This window comes from Conger conger, chromosome 14, assembly GCF_963514075.1.
Source record: "Conger conger chromosome 14, fConCon1.1, whole genome shotgun sequence".
NCBI lineage: Eukaryota > Metazoa > Chordata > Actinopteri > Anguilliformes > Congridae > Conger > Conger conger.
In genome coordinates this window covers 24,710,676-24,734,189 of record NC_083773.1, presented here as the reverse complement: position 1 = coordinate 24,734,189, position 23,514 = coordinate 24,710,676, and the positions used below count along the sequence as shown (strand labels likewise).

Sequence of the window (23,514 nt, the reverse complement as noted above, 5' to 3'; positions counted from 1 at the left end):
GTAGCTTAAAGCTGTGCATTTTCCTTCTTTCATTAATCCTGTGCAAAACCAACAGGCCTATGCTTGAAGGCTGTAAACATTTAATCAGATGTCAGAATAGAAGAAAAAGTAGCTGAGCTGAACCATTGTAAAAGGAAATCACACTGCAAAAGCAGATTTTAGCACTGAGCAATTTAGCCTCAAGACTGGACCTCTCTCTATTGTTCCTCTCTGTTTAACCCGTAGAAGGATTTTAGTATACTGGTCCCCCTGTATACAGCCATCTCTAAATAACTTGATAATAATCATGGTTACTAGTATTGTTGAGCAATGTATATTTTACTATACTATTTGCGGCTTAATTTACCTTTATATTGTGCCTTTATTAGTACCTTCCAGTGTCTTTTAAATAGTGTTTGCTGCTCTGGGAAGGTGCATTGTGGGTTTGTTAACATTATTGCTGGTTAAGGGAGTAAAGAATATTTTTCATCTATAAAAAATGGTTAATTAGATAAGGATAAAGCACTACAAGAATTTCAACTGGTTCTGTTTATGAATCACTCTCTTACAAGCCCAAACAGAATATCTGCCTGACTCGGATTACTTCCTGCTTGTCAGTATGTGTTCAAAACAATGTTAACAGATATTATTCAATCCAGCCTCTTTTCAAGGTACTTCAACAAGAGCTGCCAAGAGGATTGGGTGATATGTTATTGGCTCATCTGGTCAGTCAGAAACTAATGCGCATTACATGTGTGCACTTAATTTAATCAATGACTTAATCCTTTAAGTACATCAGATACCCGAAGATCTGTGCTAATCGATGAGCTTATGTCAGTCCAATTTGCCAGTGTTAGTTATTTTACAGTGTGGTATATTACCAGCAGATACACTTTTGTGTTGTTGAGGTAGTACATTTTAAAGCTTTCATTACATAATTCACATTTTCAGGGTCACAGGGTATTATTTGACAGCTCCACATCCCATTCTATTCTGGGAGTATACAGAAAAAAAACATTGTCGAAAAGCATAAATTCATAATTATTCAAACTACTTGATACTTCAACAGAAAATATGTCAATAAATCCCAATTAAATGTGGCCAGTTAGTAATGAATCCATACAAGGCTATATTCCTTTTTTCAATGCAGGAAACACTGAGATGAGATTGTAACTGGAACCGAGTAACAAACTCACACAGTGGCCTGGAGAATGCTGCCCTACTGCATGGAATAATATTAACAAGCATTAATCTGTTTAACCCTCATATTATATGTTAAGATTTTATGACTGCTTTTTCAAACTGAACCCGACAGTTTGGATTGACACAAAATTATTATAATAGAAAGATTGTCGCCTTCTTATTGTCTCCTATCTCTTATTTATGTCTTTCATAAATATGAAACATCTGAGTAACATCTCATTTTAGAGCCTGAGGTAAGTGAAAGTTTGACATGGTAAAGTGCCACCAGAATATACTGTATATTTTCTTACATTTTATACAAGTACAGAGGGTAAAACTAACCCCACACAACACCTTTGTATGCAAAGTTTATTACACATAGCATGGTTTATTCATGTTTATGTTTTAAAAAATGAGAAAAATCATAAAGAAAAAGGTTGAAAAAAGATTAACTTTTTTTTTTGAGATGTCAAACACTGAATGGAGTCAAATAGACAACAAACATAATATGAAGGTGAAATGTGAATGGTGGGTGGCACACCTGCCCTTCAGTTCAGGGGTGCTGTCCTTTCCTCCCCTTGCACCTCCTGCACCTCCTTCTTCTCCTCGACACCCCCTGGTCCTCCTATGCACCTCCAAGCATACTTGTGTCTTCAAGCTGGGAACTGAAGTCTACAACAAGAGCATTTACCTTCCTTAGCAACAATACACAAGTATTTGGTGCAGTATCTATGAAGAGATTCACCCATAGCAATAATTTACTGTACTTTGCATTAAATTGCATAGGTTCTATCTTATATAACTTCCATTCATGAAGGTTGACATATTGTATATGGATGCAATTCGGGTAAACTTTCCTCAAGGCCAGAACAGCAGGGGCCCATTGGGACTATCTGAAGCTGCAGGTATATTCAGCTACAGGTGTTGCAATATTTCTACTGTTAGCTTCAGGCAGACAGTGATGAGCCCATTTCTCAGAAATCAACAGTCATATCCAACTGAATAGAAAAGAAGCCCTGGAAACATGAAACCAAGCCATATGTAAATAGCCTTTTAGATGACAGAAATAAGAGAAATTAAAATAACAGAGCAACTGCCAACCATTGTCTCTCATCAAGACTGCATCAACGAACATTTCTGATTAATAGGAATAACATAAAAGAGAAGCATCATTATTAATGCTCTCATGGCAAAAAATAATCTTTTGGATGAAAACATTGTCTAGCTTTGATTAAACTTGGATTAATTCAGCATCCATATAGACAGCTTAACACTAAAGTTTATTTCCCTTGACTGTTTATACCTGCCGTGTCCAATTATATGCTTTGGATCATTTCCTCCACATCAAAGGTACTGGGTGGGTTTAGTCACACAGTTGTAATTCCACTGTCTGACGAAGGTTATAATTTCTCATTTTGGCAACAATAGTCTACCCAACACTAAACCTTAATCTTGATCTTGCCCTTTTGGCTTCCCAGAGGAAAAAAAAAGAGGAAATGTTTGTGCCATTTCTGATTTATTTCTTTATTACTTAATGTCTTTATTATTTCTTTTTAGAATATTTAATTAATCTATAAAGTTCATATAAACTGAATGGTGGCAACACATGAAAGTTTCCATATGCAAGTTTCAAGACTTCTACATCCATACAAAGGTCAAATTATACAATTCCGACATTTGTTGGTTCTTTCAAAGCTTACCATGACAGACTGTACAGTCAGTAATTAAATAGAATTATGGTTATTAAACTCAGCCACATTCAACCAAGTATAGTAGAGTGGTTATATAGAATTTAATCTATTTTGTATAACCACAATCCTCTCTGTCCTGAGATGAAGAAATGAGAAAATACAATTTAAAATAAAATACAACAATATGTTGAGTGATAGGAATGATCACACTGTGAACTATGCAACATAGCTACTATCCTTTGACATTAGTGTGTTGTGGTTCAGTTGCGAGTGGGGGTGAAGATGCAGTGTTGTAATGTGGTTCTTAGATCAGAACATCATTTATTTTGTGGTGAGGAAAGACAGTGGTTCTTCCTCTGTTCAGACTTAAAAGAAAATTATACATTTCATGTTGTGGTTATGTTGTCTGATGGAGTGTGAATGCAGTTCTCCCTGTAGCGTTGTATCTGTTGAGGTAAAAATGCAGACTGTACCATGGTTTGATGTGAGGTTCAAGGTTCAAGGAAAACGGCTGCAGCTGCAACTTTGGGCTGCCCAGACTGGTGATTGGTAGCCACTGCCACACTGAACTGGCAATGAACAGGCCACAGATGTGGGAGATACCACATCTTATGTTGAAATAGCCAAAAAACAGGGCAAAAAACATTTACAAATATCACTCACATACAAGAGAGGCATTAGCACCAGGCGTCATCTAATTAAGCGTCTGTAATACAAAGGTAGAAATTCCTGGTTGCACTGCAACACATCAAAGTGAAATGCATTAGTTATTTGGTTGCCTGCTACAATGCAGGGATACTTTCTACAAGATTGTTTAGAAAACATGGCTGGGGCAATTGGAGGTCACCGTTTTGAACCTAAAGCTCCCCTTATTTTGATACATTTTCATGTTGAACAAACTTCTCTTAAGGTTCACAGACAGGTCACAGTGTGACTAGCCTAACCAGCCCTCTGTGTGTAAAAAAAACAGTATAAAGGGATTTTAAATGTCATGCATAAATCTGCTAAAACTATTCAACTATTTTTTATCATCTTGTCTTTCTACTTTTAACATACATAAATCCTTGGAAAAATTAATCACAATGTAGCCTCTTCATAAAACTAATGCAGCAAAATTTGGCATTGATAGTAATAAAAGTAATAAAAATGTGGCATATAAGCATGCCTGCACATAATTAACTACACACCGGCTGGGTAAAGTAGTACATCTATGCATCCATCTGGAAACCTATCAAATTACAGGTTCATGAATATGGAATGATGTGCCAACTTAGATCATATAAAATGTTGCAAGCTTCAACACTTTGGGAAGGTGTAGCAAGTTACCTGAGGTAGGGGCATTTGTTTCAAAGCATGTAGAGAAGGTCTGCAGATTTTAGAGGCACATAAGTTAAATATGAAATGATACATTTCACCAGAGATTGCGTAAATATCATAAAATGTCTCTGCCGTGTCTGATATCTGGCACCAAGTAAACCATAAATATGTTTCAAAGAAAGAAATGGCAAGAATGATTTTAATAAAAATAAGAAAAAGTAAACCCGCTTTCAATGACTTAAAATCAGACAGAGGGCACCCATTTCTGAATGAAGGTATATGCCTGTGGCCGGAACAGTGCCTCCGGCACACCTGCCGGGTTTAATACCAGTGTGGGAGGCTTTGAAGAACCCGAACAGCAGCCCACTGTGCTCCCCTTTGTCACTGGTCCAAAAATCCAAACCAGAAGTATACTTACTATGTCATTATATCCTAACATGCATCACCGTCTCAAAAATAAGGCTATGGAATTGACAAAGTAAAAAAACAAAGAACAAACAAACACAAAAACTTTAAAATCAAATGCAAGAGCTTTTCAATGAATCTTTTTTCTTATTTACTTAATTTAAAATGTCCATTTGCCTTTGAAAGTCTGTCCCATCACTGCCCTCTGTCCTTCATCCGCGAGGGTGCAGACTGGCACACAAAGCATCTTGTATAGCAGACATTATCCAGGTTATACTGTGTATACTGTATATTACCTGATTACATTTCCTTTTCTGCACTCAAATATACCAACTACTGCCGAATGCCTGTTTTAGGCCACTTCATGAATTCATCCGTTTTCCCAGTGAGAATGATTTTCAGCAAAGCCCATCACTATAGTGATATATATTACATTATATTATAAATTTGCCAAACAGGTTTCACTGACTGGATCCAGAGAAAATGGTTTCTAAACATGCTTGTCAATCACTCCTCACAATCTTTAAGAAAATACTTAGAGCACAGCAGGATGTGGTGTGGCCACCATGCCAATTGTGTCCCATCACACTTAGTGAGATCTCAGCGTACATGCAGGAAAGGTCATGCCAGGACATGAAGAAAAAGGAATATGGAGGCAAATGCCTGCCAGATATTTAACCCTTCTATTATGTTAAGATTTTATGACCAATGTTTTGGGTCTAATTTAGCCCAACAGTTTAAGTAAAAACACAATTATTGTAATAGAAATATTTTGACACTTTGGTTGTCGCCATTGTTTCCAAAATGACTAGCATTTTATCCATAAACATGAAAAATTTGTGAGAAATATCTAATTTTAGAGTCCAAGGTACAGTAAGTGAAAGTTTGGCACCTGTATGGGAAAGTGCCACCAGAAGCATGTGCAAAGAAATCTGAGATAAAAATAAAAATGATTATATGTTCTATTACATTTTATACAGTTACAGAGGGTCAAAAAACCCAACACAACACATTTGTGTGCAATGTTGGTTCAATACTAAGTATAATATAGTAGTATGTTTAATGCATGTTTATAATTGAATCCCATCAAATTAAAAAATTAGAAAAATCATACAGTATCAATATGAAACAAGGTTTTTTTTAAGAGATGTCAAACACTAATTGGGGTCAAATTGACCCCAAATATAATAGGAGGGTTAAAAAATAGTGGTATGTATCCACAACAATTCAAACAACTGTCAAGCTTGCTAACATATTTGTTGAATCTAGAGCACTCCACTAGTCACCAGCAAACAAGCATTATTTGAGATATGAAAACCGGGGTGAGAACATTGCTAAAAGACTGACAGCCCATTGCATTCCTGCAGTAGCACAACTCACAATGGATTACAATACATTACATTAACAGCATTTGGCAGATGCTCTTATCTAGAGCGACATACAGTTGATTAGACTAAGCAGGAGACAATCCTCCCCTGGAGCAATGCAGGGTTAAGGGCCTTGCCCAATGGCTGTGCGGATCTTATTGTGGCTACCACTGGGGATTAAACCACCAACCTTGCGGGTCCCAGTCATGGACCTTAACCACTAGGCTACTGGCCGCCGGATTACAGTCAACCTGTGCCAAAATGCTGCACTGCAGGAGCCATGTAAGATTACAATAATCATTTTAAAAAGCTCAGACAATGAAAGAGTAGTACTAATGCATGTCAATATGAAGCATGTTAAGATACTAAGATACAGAAGTGGTTATTGTGTAAAAACTTTGTGGAGACGTTTTCAGAAAAAGGCACAAACAGCTGCCGGCACAGTATCACTCCTAGGGGTGAATACAATGAGCAAGCCTGTTGCCATTAATATTGCTCTATTATCTAATAATCTTCTCTTGGTGGTAGACGACAGCAGGAGGAAAACTGACAAAAAGGAGAAGAAAGAGCAAAACACCGCTATCTAAACAGGCCTGGAGGCCTCAAGTAGCAATCTGGAACTGGGACAAAATAAATACATTAATTTCACCGTTGCTTGCATTGATTCTTAAAACACCTGTATAAACAATTTGAGAGTTTAGAAGAGTATGTCCAACTCTCACTTTATGTTAAAATTAGCCAACAATAAACTTAAATAGGAGAAATAACAATTTGGATGAATGCCACCTAATGAATAACTAAATGACTATAATAGTCTAAAGATGCAGTTCTAGCAGTGTTCTCACTGAAAATTGCTTTCATAATAATGATCTTTACATAGATCACAGGCTGGAGGAGCCCTGTAACCAAAGCAACAATTATATGATTCCTGTAGGATGTTTTCCATTTGCATTCACAATCAGTGTCCAAAATCAGTTTTGTTTTAATTCCATTTTTTCTTCCTATTGTAGAGACAAGGAATATCATATGGTCTTCGGTTTCTATCCACAACTTCACAAAACCTATGGAACCTACCAAAATGTACACATCCTTTGTCTATGGCCTTGATGTGCCTCCATGCAATATCTTAACAATTATGGTTTCTGAAAAGACAACAAGCCATATGTTCATATGAGAGGGCTATACATCATGTTCTAAAACACCTCTACAGCAGGTTAAAGCAAAGATTTCATTAAGTTTGATTAAGTGCTGCGAAGCAAATGTTTTTTCCCTTTTTCATTGAGCCTTTACTGGTAAATCTCTTCACGTCTAAACTGAAACGGAGGACATTTTTCAAAAGGCATGCAGACAGCAAGCAGCCGATGACTTCACTGGAGCAGCTGTCAAGCTGGCCACTGTCATTAAAGGAGAAGCTGCCGTGAAGTGCAGGCCTCATTTTTAGCCGTGTTAGGGGAATCAACCGCTCCACCCTCAGCCCCACAATAGTAATTTATGGAAGGAGAGATCATTCCCACACCCTCCTAATCCCAGCATTTAAACAACCTTGTCTACCTCCCCGGTTCACTGTGCCAGGCTCATATTGACCTCCTCCTCTAAACACCTAACATTGCCAACCTATCCAGGACATTGCAATGTCCTGAACTCATATTGGCCCCAATGTCTATTTTGTGCTGTAATATAATGTCCTACACAGCAAACGGGAGACATAATTCATTTTTGAAACTGTTCTGCCAACTGGCTGTCCTTTTGAGCCTGTTAACCAATCATTGTGAGATAAATGGTCAAAATAGGGCTTGGGCATGATTGGCACTTCCTACATTGGTTGGCTGGTATTGTCAGCAATTCACAGCACATACAGTAGTGTGCAGTGATGATTATACACCACCACGTTTGTCTAAAAGGGGTCCTAATATATTACTTCTTTAAAAATTTAAGTTTAACATTTTTTTGTGAAAATGTATTGAACAATACTATTGTATGCAATGAGAAAAAAAAAATCCCACAAATACATTGGGGTAAAAGTATGGCTAATAAACAGAAACACTAAAAACTTTTTTTTTGGAAAAATTTAAAGGTGTCACAATTATAATGATTATTTAATACATGTTTGAAGGTTCATTCCATGATTGTTGATGCTAAACAATTTGTTTAAACTGGTTTGAAGCAACATTATTCTGCAAAATTACTTTTGATGATCAGTTGTCTGCGATCCTGTTCAGGATGAGCGGGTTAAGATAATGGATGGATGGATGGATGGTCAGTTGTTCCAATATTTAAGGTAACATGAACTTTGAGCAGTGTCACAGTGTTAAACACAATGGCACGACAGAAGGAGCTCTCTATTTACTTATTTTCATCTACATTAAACAATATTACATGAAATAAATACTGGAATAGTACTTGGTTTCTGTTTTTTGTTCCATCAACTGGTGTTACCGTAAAATAATACAACTGCCTGTACAGTAAAAAGGTCAGTGTAGACTCTTGCGCCAGTTTAGCCAACGGCACTGAAAAAAAGGATGGAGAAGTTCATCCACAAGAAAGCTCCTGCCATCCTGTACATGATAAAAAAAATCAAAACTGGTTTAATCTCATTTTGCAATAATATGACTCATCGCTGAAGGACACTGATCTCAATTTAGAGGAGACAGTGTGTCTGTGAAAGCTTCTGTTGTAAACCACACGCAGCCGTTGAGAAATTACTTCTCATCTGTCATGCAACTCAGCCATTCCAGGTAACCAGGAAAAAAAAGTCGATGTATTTTTCCTGGGCACCTTGCTGCATTTGACTGTTAAAGCGGCTTTATTCTTTGAGGATTAATTTTCAAATAAATTCAGAGGCTGTCAATCACCATGCTTAGTGCACACTAACATACCAGTAGATGGTGTGTTAGTGTGTACATTTGAATATTCTGTGAAAATACCAGATAATTTAGAATTTCCACTTCAAATGTCAGACAGAAGCATGTTTTGTTCAAATGCATTAATTATTAGTGAAGTAATAAGGCCTATCACTTTACTAGTCATATGGATATGTCAGCTTTCTAAATACAAGGAGTGTAATGTAATGGAGTCTTCTCGCATATATGCAGCAGGCTGATGACTGGACTTATTTTCCCACCTTGGAATATGTTCTATTCAAGTCAAAACTAACAATTAAGGCCAGATTCTTGTGCCAACATGTTATAATGATCTGCCTTATCTGTTGGATAGGACACTCACCTGCCCAGGTGGAGGAAGGGATGATTCCAAGCAATAGGGTCTGGGTCAGGTGACCCAGCAAGGACGACGGGCAGGCCTCATGCCCTTTCTGACCCTGTCGACGATGCAGGAGATGAGATTTTTTTGGGGGGGGCAGCGTCGGGACAAAGGCACAGGAGAGAGCTGTGAGCAGGATGACATCACAGGGTTCAGCAGGGATGGAGGGCCAGTGTGTATGCAGGATTTTGCTGCTACTCGTTCTCAATCAGCTAACTGCCCATATGCACCATGCCCGATTCACTGGCAAATTACGTGCAAGACAAGACCATTTATCAATTTATCAGCTGCTGTTTATATCAAGGAATGCAGGTAGAACTGACACATCATGTAAATTATGGGGCTAATTAAATAATTAACAGCATAATCTGGTCTGAGATGCAGAAACAGATACAGCCCACCTTGCTCATCCCTGGTGCCGAGGATCCACCAGAACGGGTCCTGCTGGCTACAAGAAAATGTTTCCTTCCCCTACACTCTTGCCCTTTCCTTTGGTACAAAAACCAGTTCATCAACAATCCTGTTTGGTTCCTTTATATTTGGAATTCACCATTTACATCGGTGGACTTTCAGTGACTTTCCTCTAATTATTTATTGAAGTGATGGTTAAGAGAAGATACTAATCAAAATGCACAAAGCTAACTATTAGTGGCATTTTTTGTAAAGTTTAATTAAAATCTAGGAATTGGATGACACATTTTTCTATCATTTAACCCAGTTTGCCCATAGACAACAAATGCACACACAAACAGGACAAACATTGTAAGACCTACCATCTCCATTTTTGAATGTTACCTGGCCTGCATGTTCATCTCATTTCCCCCACCATATGAACAAAGCAGGGATTATAAGGAAACGGCTTCATCAGTCATCCAAGTGACACAATAGGATGCAAATTTTGCAGACCTGGGGCTGCACACAGTTCTTTTTTATCAGATTGCGGGGAATGGTAGTGCAAGATTGGAAAAGGCAGTTGACAGTAGTGAGAGAGGCTTGCGGGCAATGCACATGGATGGACGATTCACTTTAAAAAGTCACAGGTGCCAATGATGTAGGGAGAAGTGGACCTCTTTGCTTAAGAAATGAACAAAAACACAGTAATTTAAGTTGTTTATTACATTGGTTAAAATAACAGGAAATAAATGATGCAACATACATTCTGGAGAAATGATAAAACTGTCACTTTAAAATGTGGGGAAGAGTAAACAAAGAAGCCGTGACACAGATAATGTGTCTGCTACACCTGGGATGCGCAACTAAACGGACGGACCAAATCATGGAGGGATGCACTTAATCCATAGTAAAGGAAACCTCCAGCCTAAAACACTTGTTAGAATGAACATATTGACGTAAAACACAACCCCTATTTGGTGTAGCATTTCAGATTTTTGCAGTTAAACTGTAGACGATGTGACATCATGTGAGTGTGTTCAACACCCTATAGCATCAACTATAAGTATCCGATATTCATTTCAACCCATTAGGGACAACAAGCTTTTGACTTGAATTCCAACTAATCAACTTCCCGCAATACTCGTACTAAGAGAAAACAGCAATTTATCAAGAGGCCATAGTGATTTCTGTCATGCGAGCAGCCTCAATAGTCCAGAATGCAACAGTGTGGCTTTGTGGGGGAATGGAGGCATGGCCACAATCTCCAACTTTTTCTTCAGCTAGCTAGAAGCCCTTGCCTTGGCTAATGTTACTGTCAAACTAGCTGGCCGTGTATTACGTGCCCCTTATCACATAAAGCATTTCTGGATAACAGGAAAATAACACGGGTGCAGATTCGGAAGAAGCCTGACAGAATAGCACCTGAAAATTTGGAAAGAACGATTAAGTAAAATATATTACAAATATCAGATATTAAACCAAGGAATGAATTTCATACCGCTGCTACTCATTTGCAAACAATGTAAGTGTTTTAGCCTGGAGTTGGTTAAAAAAACCTCAAGTGCCATATAACATCTCTGAGATGGGCTCAAGAGCAAAGAATGCAATTCAGACATACAATTGTTAGAAAATATTTGTAGTAGCATACAGGGCACTGCATCTCTTCTTTGTCTTTTCAGTAGAAACAACAATCAAAATAAATCAAATATCTTCAATAAAATATCTTTAAATAAAAAATAAAATAAAAAACTACAGAGCATACAAAAATGTCACAAGGCGTTCAAATAACGCTTACAAAGACCATTTTTAGCAGTTGTATACATATCGCAATATTGATTTGGCACAGTTTTTAAACTTTTAAAACTAATTCAGTGTTACATGGAAAATATCCCTACAATATCCTTGATTTTTAAAGCACATATAAATAACACATTAACAGAGAAGTGGGAAAAAAAAGAAAAAAAAAAAGAAAGAAAGATGATCAGTTAACAATCAATTCATGTGAACAAACGACAGCGTATGAATGGAATAAGATTCAAACCAAAGCAGCTGCACACAATCACTCCGTACTCTATCCAAAGCTACAGGCTACAAACACCTGCGCCTCAACCCAGGTGCTTTTGCATATTATAAAGGGTTATGGCTTTTTTTAATAGAAATACAACAGTTCACCTAAATTCCTGATTTAACAGATACAGCACATCTATGCAAACAAAATGATTAAAAACACAAAATAACTTCAAGCTAATTATTTTTTGTGTGGAAAATATTTTGGGTGAACAAAGTTCATGGTACTGAATTTCCTTTATTTGGTGGATTAAAACAGCAAAGATCTATACAGCATCACAGATGTGTGGGATGGATCTGTGCTCTCAAGCACACTGATCTCACTGATGGAAATTTGGTGGATAAAAACAATCCCAACCATATCCTTAAATACAAAAGTTCTTAAAGCCTATCAAGAGTACAGATAATCCATTTTAGCAACTGCTGCTGTTGCAAAAAAATATATAATCTACAGTAAATTATTTGCATACCAATTCACAGCCATCTCTAAAAAGACAACAGAAAAAATACAGTACATACATCTACCTGTATATTTCAAAACAATATACATGATAATACTGGGTCCCCTACCAGTATCTATGGAAGCTGCCTAGAAAAAATAGTATTGACCAACCATTTCTCCTGTCTGGACCTGACCAGGGTCAATGAAGATTAGCTAGTGCCAGCTTTGCTGCAGCTTGTGGCAGTTACTACAAGCGTACAATATATGGTTTATGTTTGTTTTTTACAGTTCCTGAATAAGTATAATACAGGAAAACTATGAATGAAGATTAGCCACTAAATTATGACATTAGTGTTGTCAGCAACGCACTCAAAAAAAGCAACCATTACTTCCAAAGAGGTTACGGTTAAAATGTGTAGGGAATTGCATGATGCTACAATGCAAATTCTGGGGCAACAAAGCTATAATTTTGACTTTCTAATCATGTCACAAACACACTATAATATTTCATTATTATTATTATTATTATTATTATACGTCACTGAGGATAAAAACAAACAAACAATATGATTCCTTACAGAAACACACTTTATCCTTGCCAGTTTCAGAACAAATATGTGTACACATGTAGTAGCTTTATGAATTACTTTCACTTTAATGTCCTGAACGGAATGAAATGACTCATTACATTACATTACATTAATGGCATTTGGCAGACGCTCTTATCCAGAGTGACGGACAGTTAATTTGACTAAGTAGGAGACAATCCTCCCCTGGAGCAATGCAGGGTTAAAGGCCCAACGGCTGTGCGGATCTTATTGTGGCTAAACCGGGGATTGAACCACCGACCTTGCGTGTCCCAGTCATGTACCTTAAACACTAGGCTGCCCAGATTCAGACATTAACCAAATGCTCAAGAAAACAAGAAATGATGAAGCAGAGATGATCATTTGCACAGACAAGTTATCATTGTAGTGATTATGACAGTGTGTTATACTGGAAGAACAGAAACTGTCCACTTCTCCACAAAGAAGTATCAAATACGCATCAGAGTGATAATGAGTCTATTTGTGATGGACAAGCTTTTCTCTCAGTGGGTTTGCATCTGCCTTTTCTGTCGTGAATGCTCTGTCTAACTATATTACTAAATAAACATTTCAAGTCAATATAGTATAGAATTTCTTTCAGTCATAATAACTATAAGTAAATACAGCAGGAACACACAGCTTAACTGGCCTTTGCAGATTCCCCTGCCCAAAATTGAAACAGAACACAAACGAGAAAAAGGGTAACTGTGATTAATGTAGAATTCTGGATAAACTAAGGTTTTCAAGAGTCACCACCAAGGAGCAACATGTACTATAGCCATCAACAGTAGATGGTAAGGTTCGCTATGAGAAAGACAACCAGAATCATAGCCCCTTGCTTCTTCATATTCAGCAGGAGGCATAGTGTTTTGCCACTGGTTTATGAATTGAAGGATTGAAAAACCATGTGGGACACATTTAGTTAACTCGAAATTTAGCTGGCAGCCATATCCGTAAGAATGGAATTTAAATAAATGTATTGGTTGTAAGGTTTAAGTCAGCGATTCACTCTGCATGCAATTTCATCTGACAAGTACTTTTAAAAGTTAGTGTACTTCCCCAACTTTGATGATTTATCTCAGGAATATTTGATTGTAGAGATGGTGTTAGTTAGCCACTTGTTTAAATAATCCTGATGCTACCGTTTTTGCATTAGTCAAAATGTATACTATGTGCCAAAATGCTCAAATAAAATGTACAGATTTTACTAATTCGCACCAATTTACCAATTAAGAATGATAGCTTTCACAGATGATGCTTTTTTATAAAAAGGACTGCTAGTTTCTTTCTTTTTGAGACGAAAAGCTGAAAGGCTATCAAGCATCAGAGCTAAGGGATTAGTGCAATGGTCACTGTACACAGCTTGGAATCATTACAATTTAAACAAAAAACTAAAATCACTGAAGGTTTCATAGTTTCATGTTTTTTGTTTTTACTACATGTAGCGGAACCTGAATATTTTTGAAGTGATAACCTGTTTATAAAAAAAAAAACTGAGTGTGAATACGTCATTAATGCAGAATAACTGTTCAACATCCATTCAGAAAATGAACAATAGTGTAAATACATAGCTACAAAACGATACAGCGCAATACTGCAGATGCATTAAAAAAACTGCCGATTTTAGACAAACTGAAAAGGAACTCTTTTTCAGAACAAATACTTTTCGATAAACAACCATTTACTCTGTAGTATTACCATTAGTTTAGTGTATGACATGATCTTTCTGATTGGCCAATACTACTGATTAATTGGTGAATGGAGGTAAAAGGGGGGAAAAAAACTGCAGAAGAAGCCAGCATCCACAGTGGAACACAAACCTCATTTCCAAATGGGCCCTACGGTTTCTTTGTTGGTTGTGTTCAACAGTTTGAGTGTTACTGTTCAGAATCTGACCTCTGACCCCTGGTTCTTCATGACACCACAGCAGCAGTGAACCCCGCCAGGCAGCACAGGCAGGTGGTGCCAAGCTGGACTGTGTCCAGCCAGCTAGGGATATCCTTCAGGTAGTGTCCTGCCAGGTGCAGCCCCATGACCAGGACCCAAAGGACCAAAGCCACAGCATCAATTCGCCTCAACCTGTAGCATTAAAAACAAATGTGAAACTCCAAGAACAATTTTTTGGATTAAATGGCTAGATTTCCTGATAAGCACACAAATGACAACTGAAGACTGTTCTTGTTTTACTGTGATCTAATCTAGGAGTGAACAACAAAAAAAACAAAAACAAACGGAAAACAACAATGCAACAGAGGAGTCTTATCACTTGTCAAGCAAAACCACTAATTTTGCATGACTGCCAATATGCAGACCAGGAACAGTACTCCAAACCTCCCCAACCTGAGCATCAAAAGAATATACAGCTACTATGTTTTTCCAAGTAACTGAACTTCTGAAGTGACATGGATAGTTGATGCTGTATTAATGAGCAACATGGATGCCCATGAATACAGCATCAATAAAAACTAGTTCATTCGGCAACTTCTGGCCTGAGCATTTCCTCCTAAAGCAGTGTTTCCCAACTCCAGTCCTCGGGACCCACTTGCCAGAAGGTTTTTGTTGTGACCAGTAGCTCACACACCTGATTTAACTAATCAAGGGCATTTTTGTGGTTTGATTGGCTCAATCATTAAATCAGGTGTGTGAGTTACTGGTTACAACAAAAACCTTCTGGCATGTGGGTCCCGAGGACTGGAGTTGGGAAACACTGTCCTAAAGAATACTGAAGCCTTCAGTGAGCGTGTGGCGCACACAGGGAGCTCACCTGACCCGTCCGGCCAGCAGGATGCTGGTGATGCAGGTGACCAGGCCCACTGAGACCACGGCCACCTGGTGCGTCTGGCCACTGCTCCACAGCAGCCCGGCATTCTCCAGGACCTCCTCAGGCAGCAGGGCCAGGGCCTCGGGCCAGGCACCCCGGCCCTCTGCACTGTCGTTCACAGGGGGAGTGGGTTTGGGAACGGACACTCCTCCGCTCTCTGTCTGCGGAAGGCTGTTTGGGCCAAGAGGCTCTCCGGATCCATAAAATGCCAAAGCCAGCAGGAAAGCACAGGCAAGGAACGCCAGGACACGCAGGAATACCACCCAGGCAGGTGTTGGTGAGGGATATAGCTTCTAGATGCAGGAAGGAAAAGATACAAGGGGAATTACATGACATGTTTATGGCACTTTCCTTCCCTCCCCTCATCTCCCCTCCTCTCCCCTCCTCTCCCCTTCTCTCCTCTCCCCCCATCATCTCCCCTCATCTCCCTCATCTCCCCCCATCATCTCCCCTCATCTCTCCTCCTCTCCCCTCCTCTCCCCTCACCTCGCCAGTTCCCTGGCTGCGTCTCAGAGGGTTGAAGAGTCGAGTGCGGAGCTGGCGGTTCTGGTACTTGATGTAGTACTCCACGGCCGTTTGACACGGTCGGCACAGCTTGTGTGTCTGCTCCACGTGTCGCTTGAACACTTCCAACTCCTCGTCATACTTCTCCTGCTCAGACAACATAAACAAAGGCAACTTTTATAACCTTCTTTCCATAAGGTCAACCCTTCTCATTTAAAGGTAACTATAATTTAACTGGTTAAGCGCATTGTTACTGACCGATTAAGCCTTACCTTAAAAACAGACAAAAAAAGTCAAATATTAACCTCCTAAGACCTGGCGTACACATGCGTGGACTCCACATTTTGGACTGTACAACCATAATACTTAATTCTTAAGACCGAGAGTCCACATATGTGGACATCATTTTTCTCAAGTTTTTATACTTATCAGGTCCCAATAAGCCCAAATAGCAAAGAGAAATTAAAAATGCATACCAAAAAAGAGGGCGGGTCTTAGGAGGTTAAATTGTAACCATAAAGGTTCATTCCCCATCAAAAGCAAGCATTGAACAAATAATAAGAAACATATTCTACTGCACCAGGTGGTCAGCAATGCTTTGGAACAATGTAATTAATGTAACAGTTTATGTACAAATGAGACAATGCATGTCATATTTTGCATCATTTTGACATCAATAATTTTGTAGGAAGACCCAACTGATCAAGTGCATGCACAAACGCATAAATGCATAGAGAATACGTTTTCTAGCATGATGCCTTTCTAAACATTTCTGCAGAGAGAAAAATGGCATAAAAGCCGAAATGCAAAATGAACATATTTATACTTTGCAATACAACACTTCTGAACTGCTCATCATGAGCAGGTAACAGCTTAGCTACCATGGATCTTGATGCAAATATATCCCACAAAATGTTTCACCTTATCACTTCCTCAAAATGCAAATATGCAACAGCAGTAACCCTTAGAAAACAGACCCTTCCCAGGCACACTCATTACACAGGCCAACATGTTTGATGGAACCGATGAGAATACATAAGATGTTGAGATTTCCCTTTTTGTTGCCAGGGTTCTCATTAATTCAGTAACATAACAAGATGTCACAAACCATTCCACAGCTGGGATGTTTGTTGCTTTAAAAACTAAAACCATTCTGAACAGTTGAGGTAGAAGGCAATGCCAACCATTCAGTCTGATCCCTGACAATATCTCATTATATTAAACAGAGATACACAACAGACATTTACACTTGCCAAATTATGTAATTACAACACGACAGCCCTGATATATTTAGCCATCCTAATGAAATGCCCATTTGCAATTTCCTTCATGCTGACGAGGGAAAGGATTGATTGATACCTTTTTTTTCCAGTGCAACACAGCCCAAAACGGACAGAAGAAAACCCCCCCAGAAACTGTGGTACAATTTCAAATGAGATAAGATCTGCAAAAGATGCGCATCTGTGCATCACAAGTCTGCCATCCGTGACCACCATTCCTGCCTCGATTCTCATCAGGCAAGTCTTAACCCTAACCAGTCAGGTACCTGGAGGCGCAAAACGTACATTTCTGGTAAAACTACTCTGCACTCCAATATACAGAAAACATTTTTCTCCACGCTCCAATGCATCACAGATTTTAAAAAAGAAAAGAAAAAAAAGGCAGTGGTAGAGGAGGTGACCTTGACCTGAAGGCCCGGACACACCAAACCGACGGTCGGCCGTCGGAGGCGCCCTGTCGGCCGAGTCTTTCCGGTGTGTCCCGCACGGCGACACTCCGTCGGCGTGTTTTGGAGGGCTCCGACGCCGATTCAACATGTTGAATCGGTGTCGGAGCCCCCGGAGCCGTCAATGAGAGAGCGCTCTCTGATTGGCTGTCCAGCTAGCGAATCAGTGCACGAGAAGAGAAACGGAAGCGACGAAAGCAAGCCATTCCAAAGTTACTATCACTACCAGACATAATTTTCGATTAGTATTACTAAATAGCGAGAGAACAAGGAAATTGCTGCAAACTGTTTGTTGTGAGCGAGGCAATGGCTGCTTCTAGGTCCAACGCAATGCAAACGCATTCCCCAGTCTTCCAGTTTCCAGAAAGACAAATACAGACTACCGCCACCTGCTGGTGTGGAGAGTTATTACCTCTCACGCAGGCGCAGAACGTACGTGCAACTCGGCCGTCGGCGGACCGTCGTTGCGGTGTGTTCGGCACAGCCAACATTAACGACGCGTATCGACGCGAGGTGATCTTTGTCGGCGCTCCGCGGCCGACCGTCGGTTTGGTGTGTCCGGGCCTTGACCCTCGTTCTCACAGACCCACAGTGAGCATTTTCTCTGAAGAAGCAGCTCTTCATGGCAGCCGGAGCTTCTAACAGTATTGCAAGGATCGAGAAGAGGCTCGAGAGGGAAGAAATACAATGCCGGCTGACACAATCACCAAGCAGGGAGAGGTGTGACTGACTACAGCCATGATGAAGCCCACAAACAGGCACACAAGTATACTTGACCTGTGGGACCAAGCATGAGGAAAAGGGATACAAACACATCATTTAAGAGATGCTCTTCCAAGTGGTTTGTAGAACAACCTGCTTTTGTTTTGTGTCCACACATTTACATCACAGAAAGACCGTGTGGTAGTGAGAAATGCAAATTTATATGCATTTGTTCTCTAAACAAATATCCCTGTGAAATGTTTTCCAAGTTTACGAAGTAAAAAGAGGGGATTAAAACAGCTATCACGCAATGCATTTTGCCCTGTGCAAGTCAAAATCTGAATCCACTGCTCCCCCTGGCGTGTACTACTGGTACAGCACTACACCTGCCCCTTGAATTGGCATTCCCATCATGAGTAGTAGGGCAAAATCCCATTTATATACTCACAGGCAAAATCAATATATAGTATGTTGCGCACATTACACATTTCACATAAACATTAATATCCAAGTAGCATCCAAAAATTGGTCTGTAATACATCAGACAAATAAGTCAGATGAAGTTAATTGAATTCGCGACACTGGTCTGCTTGAGAGATCGTGAGATTTCGGAAAAATAAAAATTGGAAACACATAATTTTCTTAAATGCGAAATGCCACTTTCGTGTTTCGTCCCCAAAAAACGCTGAGCACACAAAACAACACAAAACAACACCCACATGGGCTCTTGAGTGAGTATATGAATGAGAAGGTGAGTGAGTGAGAGAGAGAAAGTGAGAGAAAGAAAGATGAATATCATACAAAAAAAAAAGATAGAAAGATGTGCAACATACATCCTCCCTTGGCACATAGGAAGCCAGTTGCTTGATCTTCAGGGTCTGTTTATCGTTGCACTTCTTGCACACCAGCATCTGGCAGTTGACCCACTGCAGTGTCTTGCTGGTGTCAGGGTTGGGCGGGCTAGCAGGGGCACCACTGTTCAGATTCTCCGTGTACTGGGCTGGAATGGGTTTGTTGTAGTCGCCATTCTAGAAGACAGGCTCAGAAGTGTCAGTAGGCCACAGGAGCTGAGCTACCAGTTTCCTCATTATTTTAAATACAGCTGAATCTTGTTCATCCATGTACTCTTTTATTTACCAGCATCCAAAAAACTCTGAGTGAGGGTGTGGCTAGTGAGCGATGTTTAGTGTTGCTACACATTGCTTTCAGTTCTAGCTAGCTTGTTTGCACTCCTATCAGGGATTGGAGAAGTACACGTAATGAGATTTCAGACTCTGCCATGTAAACAGCAATAAAGTGTGATTTCCCCTGCATGGCTGCCACAACACACAATGTTCACAATGTCACAATGTTCAGACAGCAACTCATGAGAGCAGAAGAAAGAGCGGCAAAGCTGACGTGTCAGGGCAGGAATAATTAAAACAATTAACTAAAGTTGTTGCATTTCAAAATTAGTGAAATGATTTCAAGTTGTATTTTATTTTATTTAATGCAACAGGAAAGGGGATTTTTCCATTAATAGAAAGCAACATAAAGTTACAGTAAGTTAATTGGCTTGAATAGTTTTGTAGTCGTTTCAGAGCATCAAGGATGACACTGGGTGGTGGTTGTTACAATATATAAATGGTGCATTTAGTGTTATACTAAGCTTTGCATATTCATTCATTCATTCATTATCCTAACCCGCTTATACTGAACAGGGTCGCATGGGGGCTGGAGCTTGTCCCAGCATACATTGGGTGAAAGGCAGGAATACACCCTGGACAGGTCGCAGGACACACACACACACCATTCACTCACACACTCATATCTACGAGCAATTTAGACTCTCCAATCAGCCTAAACTGCATGTCTTTGGACTGTGGGAGGAAACCAGAGTACCCGGAGGAAACCCACGCAAACACGGGGAGAACATGCAAACTCCACACAGAAAGGCCCCGGCCAACCGGGATTCGAACCCAGGACCTCCTTGCTGTGAGGCGGCAGTGCTAACCACTGCACCATCCGTGCCGCCGCTTTGCATATTTCCCCATTTAAAACAAAAAGACATTGGTATTGTTGGTATGGGCTCATTCTTTTAGACTAAAGGTGTCAGAATAGACCTGGAGAGCCACAGTGGCTGGGTGTTTTTGGTGTTTTAGCAATTAATTTAAGTTGTTGGTTGGCCAAAGTATCCACATGCCTTGATTTGCTGCCTATTGAAAACCAACCACGAATACCTGCAGACACTACGGTTTGGTTTTAGACTGTACTCAGCAGTGTAATGTTCCACAGCAGAAAAATGTCCATGTGCAGCTTACCTCCTGAAAACCATTGTACTGCTCACAGTAGGGGCAGTCCCAGCAGTTTCTATTGCCATATGCAACCACTGTGTCCTTGTTGCAGAACCAGCAGTTCACACAAACATGAGTGGGCTTTTTTCTGTGAGGGGAAAAAAAACAACATCATTTACAAGAAACTAGCGCCAACAGAACCAGCCCCATCACATTCATGAAAACACTAGACACCAGTCCTGAATTGAATGTGAATGAGCTGGAAATAAAACATCTCCTTCCTGCATTGTGGGATGGGCTCTAACAGTTAACAACGCTTACCTATAACAAATCTCAGGTGTGAGAGATTATTCCATACTTTATATGCATAAATGAGAATGAGACCAACTTATTTTATGCAATACTATCTGACAACAATGGATTCTTGTTTGTCAGCCTCAAGAGATTTAATCTGTTCCCCTGTGTTGGCGCTGACATTTTAGGGCAGGATAACCGGTTTACCTATCATGCATTCATGGAGAAATAAAACACACAGCTCGCCATCAGATGCAATTAACCCAGAAGAAGAAAAGTTTACTGCGCACCCGCGCATTTACCAAAAACAAGCAGCACGCATGACAATGACGTCACGTTATCAGTGGCAGTACAAATTAAATCACTGGATGAGAGCACAATAATCCCCACACAATTGAACACCCTGAGGGGAGCAGAAAGACACCAGCTGTGATATTTCACTTTCATTTTCAAACTGACTTTAATGGCAATGACTTCCACAAACTCCTGGCATAGAAAAGCCACATTTTAGTATATATGTGGGAAAACATGTTTTGCGATTGAAGGATACTCATTCCTGCGGACAGTCTGTCACGTGTGTATGCCATAGTAACTACTAGAAAAACAATTTGTGGTTTTATTTATTTTCATGAACTAGCATCGTTGAGGGCATTTCAGACTTTTGTTTTAAAAATCGCACTGGTCACTCTTTATTTGATATATGGAGACCAATGGTGAAACGGCGGTCACATAAACGGGATTTATCATTCAGAGTACTCGCAGTATTACTCGAACTGAGGATGTGCTGAGGAATTTCCCATCCCCTGAGAGAAGCATGTGGACAATAGTCCAGCATAGATGATACACGTAGCCTATTTCGCATCATTTATTACCTAACTTTATAAAATAGAGTAATAAAATAGCTCTCCTTAACTTGTCAATGAAGACAATGAAATGAAGATCAATGAAAGCTTTGCGAGAAAAGCCTCACCTCTTGATGTTTTAACCACAGCAGGAGTAGATCATAACCTTCGTCTTTCATTCAGTGATTACCACTGCGGAATGTACAGTAAAATCCGTCGTAAAAAAGTCGACATCCACAACTACTGAGCTCTTTGTCTCTTTAAACCCTGAAAGCAAAGAGGAGGCTGTATTCAGCTGCAACTGCTGAACAGTCGCTGCCCTGTCAAACTCAATGGCATCTTGTCTCCTCCGGCTATAAGTATCAGTACCTCAGAACAAAGACATTTCTACGAGTGCCTGCGTCTCAGCGCGATCACGTTATCCCAGTACAGATTCATGTGATTAAATATAACGTTAGCATTCGACGCCATCAAAGTGTTGTTCTTCCAAATAACTGAAAACAGAGAATGGCTTATCTCTGCGCTTCATTTTCCACCAAACCTGAAGACAACTGCTGCGAAGGAGACAGCTTGGCGAGCAGTTGTCTCGTCCCTGAGCAAATGGTCCATTTCCATTTGTCTCAACAGTTGCTTCTGTGCAAGCCACAGACCAACAGTAACTTACTGTCATTCTGTTCAACATATAAACATATCCAACATCATGTATTGCGTTCAAAAACGTAAAAGAGTGTTAAGCCTACGTTCAGCACACTTTTTGGATACACATAGCTGCACTAGTCACTATCGCCAAAAACGACAACAGTGGCCACTGTAACAATACAGCGAGGCTAAACCTACACGCTAGTTATCGGCATACACGAGACATGAGCTTTTTATGATGCAAAGCTTCAGTTCTTAATGTGAGATACTTTATGTACTTTATGTTTTTTATAAACAAGCTAGCTATCTATATAAAATCATGGTAATTCGTTAGACACAACGCAGCCATAACGAAGTAATATTTAGCTATGTCCGCTAGGATTTACTCAGGCTACTCAGGTTTCCAAAAAAGTTCACAAGGAGCTAAAACAAAGCATTGTCGTGTCCTAATATTCCGGACAAATCTATTAACGTTGGCTGCGTTTCACATGGGACAGAGAGGCGGTGCAAGCACAGAAAAACGTGGACTTGGGTACGACATACAACCAAATACAAGCTAACGGACTGGCTATTCTCATAAAAATGTGGCTATCGAGAATGTGAAACGGCGACCTTTTGGGGTCACAACTGACGCTTCTTGGACCCCTGTTTTAACATTAGAGGCCTTTGTTACGCGTCTCCTGCTAGCTGCAAAAGCTAAATAGCCACTTACCTCGTCGCTATTTTATAAACCATGGCTCCTGCAGTGGCACAAGCTGTCACACCCACCCCTCCGTACGTTACGTGGGGATACTCTGCAAACATCTGGTTAAAGAACTCCATTATGCAATGAGTTTTACACAAGTTTTCTGTGCTAGCTGTCAAATGAAGCAGAATCCTTCACGTCATCCAGCGATAAAAGTAACCAGCTGGCTCGACTATCACGGTCTAATGTTAGCCCCTCCCAATGAACCTACAAATCAACCAATCAGCGCGTGCCCTAATACGAAATCCCGCATGGTCGGCATCTGATGTGTGAATTCTAT

At 39.9% G+C, this 23,514-nt stretch overlaps 1 protein-coding gene across 2 annotated transcripts; it reads right to left on the bottom strand.

Annotated features, from left to right (window-relative positions):
• Positions 1-10,296: 10,296 nt before the first annotated feature.
• Positions 10,297-23,441, bottom strand: LOC133109996 (transmembrane protein 201-like). 2 transcript variants are annotated; one of them, XM_061219800.1, is made up of 6 exons: positions 23,202-23,441; positions 20,742-20,862; positions 19,275-19,469; positions 15,996-16,163; positions 15,453-15,802; positions 10,297-14,767 (listed from the first exon to the last, which is right to left on the bottom strand). In XM_061219800.1, exons 1-6 carry the CDS (start codon positions 23,309-23,311, stop codon positions 14,602-14,604), a joined length of 1,110 nt encoding a protein of 369 aa, XP_061075784.1. In that variant the 5' UTR covers positions 23,312-23,441; the 3' UTR covers positions 10,297-14,601. The 2 variants fall into 2 exon arrangements, with proteins under 2 accessions (XP_061075784.1, XP_061075786.1); XM_061219802.1 differs by having other exon boundaries at positions 15,996-16,160.
• Positions 23,442-23,514: the final 73 nt, after the last annotated feature.